Source organism: Gavialis gangeticus, unplaced genomic scaffold (genome assembly GCF_001723915.1).
Source record: "Gavialis gangeticus isolate Ggan-Ray unplaced genomic scaffold, GavGan_comp1, whole genome shotgun sequence".
NCBI lineage: Eukaryota > Metazoa > Chordata > Crocodylia > Gavialidae > Gavialis > Gavialis gangeticus.
In genome coordinates, this window is record NW_017728997.1 from 40,565,641 (window position 1) to 40,571,956 (window position 6,316).

A 6,316-nucleotide genomic window follows, 5' to 3' on the forward strand; every position below is an offset into this window, starting at 1 on the left:
ATGAATCTGGCCTGTGGACTGTATTTTGCCTGCCCCTAGTTTAGATGAACCGCTACATCAGCAAATAACCCCATGACTTGAGTAGAGGGCCATACAGAATTGCTTGCAGAACCCAAATTTCTTATTTTTGCTTTTTCAAATTAGGTGCTGGGGTGGGGGACAAAAATGTTGTATTAACATTTTCAGATAAGTCAATAAGTATATAAATACATACATACATACAAATTAAGGAGGTTTGCCTTACCTTTTGAAAAAAGGTTCTGCTTTTGGATAGAGAGCAAGCCTAGAACATTATTTTTTTCAGTTATTATCAGGCAACTGCATTAAATAAAAGCCCAAGTGAGAAAATTTCAGAGGACAAATTATGGAATGAACAGCAAGCATCTCTTTTTGAAACCATTAATGGAAAGGTGCTAAAAAGTGAAAGTGGTAGTACTGGAATATTACATTTGTCCCTGGACAAAGCAATTTATCCTGGGACAAAGTGCAATTGTCTATGTGCACTGTCCTGGGATAAATCCTAAAAAGGTTCATGAGATAAGTATTAACCATTTATCCTGGGCATTGAAAGTGCATCTGAACAGTTGTCTTGGGATTGCTTCCTTTGAATCAATGGCAAAAAAGCAGTAGTGCATTTATCCTGATTGGAAAGATGATGTACATATATGCTAATTCCAGGATATTTCTTTTCCAGGACAGAAACAGGCACAACTTGTCCAGGGACAATGTAATGTTTGCTTTTAGCAAATTTTACTGTGACTACAGAATTCCAGACAGCTTACTCCCATTCTAAAACACAGCTCACCTAACATTTGAGATCCAGAGCTATGTGTCCATTGGATAAGGACAATTATTAACACGTATACTTATTTTAGGCAAATAAAAGTACCTAATTTTTAGCTTCTACTTGTTATTGTGATACAAGCAAAGATTCTTGTTATGCAAAGGGTTAACACACTTCAAATCCTTTAAAGGTACTTACACATCAAAGGCACTAAATTCCAGTGTTAAACGAGCTGGCAAACCAACAGGATCACCTGCATAAAAACAAATATGCTTTAAAAAAAGTAGCCATGTGACAAAGGAGCAACAGATCTAATTTAATTCCTCAGTCATGTACCCTGTCCTGGTCCTGCTGAAGCCAATCTATTATTTTTCATATAGTTTCATGTTAGCAGGGATCCAGTTCCAGCCTTCAAGGAGCTGGAAGGGAGTAGGAGGGTGGTAAGACAGGGGGAACCATATGCATGTGCGCGCACACATACACATGGCCCCAAGCAGCCTGGAAAGCAGCTCCCACAGGTAAGTAGGTAGGGGTGGGGGTACTGAGCTCCCATGTGAGGGGGGAGGGGAGATTGGGCAGGGCTGGGACAGGGGCTGCAGCGTGCGACTGCAGGGCACCAGCAGGGAGCGGGACAGGGCCGTGGGAAGCTTGTCCGGGGTGGGGGGGGGTGTCTGCCTTTGGTCTTTAGAACCAGGGGGCTGTAGGAAGAATGAGGGGCACCAGCAGGACTGTGGGGGGCCTTTTATTTTAATAATGGATTTGGGGGTTTGTAACAGAGAATTTACAATTTTTTAAGCAGCGAATTGGTGATTTTTTAAGCAGAGAAAACCAGGACCCCTGCGCATTAGGCATACCAACAATATACACAACTCAGTTTGCCCTCTCCCTATTTCAGTGGTTCTCACCCCTTTTTTATACTCAAGGTACCCTTTAGAAATTGCCAACTCCACGCTGTCATTCATTTTTTGACTATGGAAAAATAATAGAGCAATTCTCCTGTTGCAAAAAACTCAGAAATACAACAGGTCAGAGTGTTTTTGACATTATGGATTCCCGTCTGAATCTCGGGGTTTATCTTGTGAATTGTGTCAGTATTTGCTTTAACAGTGCTAATATTCCTTGGCACCCCACAGCAATCTTAAACGGATCGCACATCACCCTGGTTGAGAATCACTGCTTTATTTACCTTAATATTTCTGTGGAAGGCTTGGTATATGCTGTATAAATCCTATAACATACATAAAGGAAAAGGACAGGAGAAAAGCCAGTACATTTGGTAAAACAGCTCATTTTTGCCTACCATTATAATAATATCCTTTGATAACCTTTGGAGACTCATCTAATCTGTATTCATTGAGTTTCTTCTGGGTCAATTCATGCCAAAATCGTGCATCCAAGGCACTAGTAAAGGGAACAAACTGCAGTTTTGAGATTCCAGGTTCCACAGAATTATGCTTCTCAGTAGCTGCCATTATTTTACTTAATTCATGCTGTTAGAAAAAAAAGAAAAGAAAGAAAAGATTGTTCCATGAGAAAACCAATCCTGAGAACAGTGTAGTGAGTCGATAGTGTTCATTGTGGTTATTTGGTTTGAGAAGTTTTACTTTTCAAAGCCTAGCATATATCAAAGGGTAATTTTAAAAAAAATAAAAGCTCCTTAATGTACAAGCAATCCTTTCATGAGCAATGCTTTCTTCACACGCTAATTCAGAGCTAGAAGAAAGAGAAGAGAAAAACTGATCTAACACACACCTAAATAAAAGATGACCACAGCACAGTCCAGAAACCACATCTGGCTGAATCCTGTGGTTCATTCTTAAGTAAATGGTCTTCCACAGCAGCAGTACTTAACCTCTGGCCTGGGGCTCCCAGTGGGTCTGGATTTTTGGAGGCAGTTAACTACTGCAGATTTTACAGCAGTTAATGTTGCTGGTCCCCTGCTGCCAAATTTCCAGACTCCTGGGGAGCACTGAGGGCCAGATGACACAAAGCTGGGCTGGCACATGAGCTTGCTCCGCAGACGTGATGCATCAGGCTGGCCAGACCCTGAACAATGCATCCCAACCACAGACCCAACTGTACATCCAGACCTTATGTTGGATCTAATTACAGAACGGCCCCACATCACTCATCCAGCCTGCAGGGTCAGAGGATTGAGCACTGCTGTCCTCATATGGAACACCATCTATGTTGTTTTCCATAGATTAACAACCATGTATTCAATAGCCTTCTTCCATTTATTTTTACCACTGTTATAAGTTAATACAGACCAAGTCAGCTGGAGGAACATGCAGCATAAAGAAGAACACAAGAGTCTGGTGCCAAAATGAAACATGGTATGAAATACAGAATAGTAAGAAAGCAGAGCTGGAAAGGCTCTCACAAGGTTTAGTCCAGTCCCCTGCTCAAGGGAGTATTGTTCCCAGCTAAACCATTCCAGCCAAGCACCTAACCAACCTGTTTTTTTCCAGACTAAATAACACAAGTTTTTTCAGCCTACCCTCAGCAGTCACGTTTCCTAAGCCTCCAATAATTTTTGTCCCCCTCTGCTGGACTCCTTCCAACCTGTCCATATCTTTTTTGAATTGTGGGGCTCCAAACTAGTCACAATACTCCAGGAAAGGCCTCTCAAGTGCTGAATAGAGTAAAAAGATCATTTCCCTTGATTTGCAAGTGAGACTGCTGTTGTTACAGCCCAGTATGTTGTTGGCTTTTTTTTTTTTTTGCGCAACAAGAGCAAACTGCTGGCACACATTCATCTTATGGTCCACTATAACCCCCAGGTCCTTCTCTGCAGTACCACAGCCTAGCCAGTTATTCTCCAGTCTTGAGTTGGATCTGTAATTATTCCATTCTAAGTGGAGGACTTTTCCCTTGTCTCTGCTGAATTTCATCTAATTATTTTAGAGTGCCCCTCCAGATTATCCAGGCCATTCTGAATCTTAACTTTACTCTCTTGAGTGTCTGCAACTCCAACCAACTTGGTGTCATCTGCAAATCTGCTGAGCATGCGCTCAAATCCCATTGTCCAAGATAATGGTAAAAAATACTGGTCCCAGGACAGACTCTTGGTATATCACAGTAGCGAAGAATATCACAGCCATTGCTCCTCCACAGAGGATGTTACCTTCACACAAAAGGAAGTCAGATTGGTCAGGCATGACTTGCTCTTGGTGAATGCACGCTGGTTGTTCCTGATCACTTGGTTCTCCTGTAGATGCTTCGCAACCGACTCTTTGATAACTTGCTCCATGATCTTTCAAGGTACTGAGGTCAGACTGCCTGGTCTGTAACTTCCTGGATGTTCCTTCATCCCCTTCTTAAAGATGGGCACTATATTTGCACTTTTCCAGTCATCCAGAACTTCACCCAACCTCCAAGATTTCTCATTTCAGAGAAATCCTAGCCAATGGATCTGAAATTACTTCAGTTAATTCCTTTACTACCCTAGGGTTTAACCCATCTGGCCCTGCTAATTTGAAAACATCTAGTTTCTCTAAATTAAGGATTCCTTAGTTCTTCCGCTACTCTAGGCTTTTTGTCTCTTTCCCTCATTTGGCTGCTAACTGCAGTCATGATCTGGTAGCTGACTTTAGTCATGAGGGCTGAAGTTATATTTCTATTTTCTCTATCACAGTGGGGGAAGAACTATCTTATTCCCAACACACTCCAAGTATTTGCTGAACTGTCTGTATATTGCTGTGTTTCCCTCCAGCAGATGTCACAGTAATCAAAATCCCCCATGAGACTTGGAAACTTCTGCTAGGTTTAAAGAAGGCATCATTTACCTCTTCCTTCTGGTTGGGTGGCTTATAGCAGGTGCCCACTGTGACAATCCACTTGTGGCTCTCCCCCTGACATTTACAGTATAATAGCATCAGGCAAGTAAGGAGCCAACACAGTGCTAACAACAATGACGGGAGCACAACAGTCCAAATCCCTCCACAAATCTCAGTTCATAAAGTCCATCTACCCTGGGTTCATCAACTTAGTGGCAAATGGTCGCTGAAAAGCCAGTGCTGAAATCAATTTTGAAAAGGAAAACAGCCACAAAACCTCCAAGTTATGATAATTAATCTATTTTTACATTTTGATATAAATGACTAAACACAGAGGCAGAAAAAGCTGACGGTAGAGTCTCAATTTGATTAATTTTCTTTACTGAATAGACTACCTTTTAACAAAGTGTAGACAATGTAGAACATTTTAAAGAGCCTTTCTTTACATTTGGCACTACTTTAATTTTTTGTAAAAATGAACTTTTGTATAATAAAACAACCTTCCATACTTATGTGGAGACTTCAAGTATTTTAATAATAATACCAATAAAATAAACACTTCTCTGCAGAACCAAAAGTCACAGCACTGAGACTCTCAGAGTAAATCTACTTTCAGAGTAAAAGAAAAGAAAGATTTAAAGACTCTCAAACTCTGAGAAAAAAATGTAAAAATATAAAAACTAGGACTAAAATACCACCAGACAGTTCGATTTTGAGATGGTTTGCATTTGGAATGCTTCAAGTACTGTTTTAATTAAAAATTAAAACATGCAGTTCTCAAAATTAACAACAATCCTTTAGTCCCTGCAGTTGTTTATTAACTTTATATCTAATGTAGTTCAAAAGCAAGATCACTTACAGCATATGCCACTGAGTCAAACAAATTTTGCTTTTTCATATTTCTCTTTTTCTGTTTTTGTGTTGTCACATTCCCATAAGAGAGGAACTGAACAACAAAATTAGGAGTGAAAATAATTACATGCAAAAGGCTTATCAAAATTTACAAAGTAAATAAACTAAGAATTCTTAGTCCTTTATTTCCTTTGAGTAATTAAAGTATCTAACAATTTTGACAGCTACTTCCAACAAAAACGTGCAAAATATTTTCAGACAGATGTACAATTTTATGATTAAGCTTCAAACACTGTTAGCTGTCCCATTCTTGTAGTTCTCTCTCATTATTGCATAACATTAGGACTAGGGCTGACTGGGGAGGAGATATTTTCCTTTTGCTCAAAACTTAAACAGTTCTGAATCTGAATTGGAAAAGAAACTTAAAATGGTTACAAGAAAAAAAATCTCACAGAATGCAATATTCTTACATTTTAAAAATATATAAGAAAATGATTTAACATTTTTAAACAGATTAGAAATTCTCAATTTAAAAAATGCATTACATTTTTCATATTGATGACATGAAATGTTTAATTTTTTCAATTAGGAGAATAAAAATGAAATGGTGCTGAAACTAACCCTTTCTTTAGAAAAATTTAGTGAAAAAAAATGTCAATCTGCTCCACCTATGAACAACTGTACTATTTGCCAGTACTGTCACAGTAAAGACTGTTTCGTAACTTTACGGATATGGATAGTTAAAGGATTAATCATGTAACTGATAAACCCAGTGGTAACTGGTTATAACTAACTGGTTATCGCTTAGCCTGGGGCTGGGCGCAGTCCAGGAGGGAAGGGAAGCGGAGCCAAGCCCTGCAATGCCCCAGCAGGAACTGGAAGGTGGCAGGGCGGGGGGGGG

The 6,316-nt window shown here is 39.7% G+C and overlaps 1 protein-coding gene across 7 annotated transcripts in view; it reads right to left on the reverse strand.

Annotated features, from left to right (window-relative positions):
* ATG7 (autophagy related 7) overlaps positions 1-6,316 on the reverse strand; it is a 390,968-nt gene that overhangs the window by 369,663 nt on the left and 14,989 nt on the right. For 4 of the 7 annotated variants that reach the window (XM_019505098.1, XM_019505096.1, XM_019505094.1 and 1 more), the window contains exons 1-3: positions 5,423-5,505; positions 2,085-2,274; positions 983-1,037 (exon numbers count right to left, since the gene is read on the reverse strand). In XM_019505098.1, the coding sequence (XP_019360643.1) occupies positions 983-1,037; positions 2,085-2,274; positions 5,423-5,461 (284 nt within the window). In that variant the 5' untranslated portion in view covers positions 5,462-5,505. Of the gene's footprint in view, positions 1-982; positions 1,038-2,084; positions 2,275-5,422; positions 5,507-6,316 lie in introns of those variants that run through there. The other 3 variants (XM_019505097.1, XM_019505095.1, XM_019505100.1) reach the window with 2 other exon arrangements.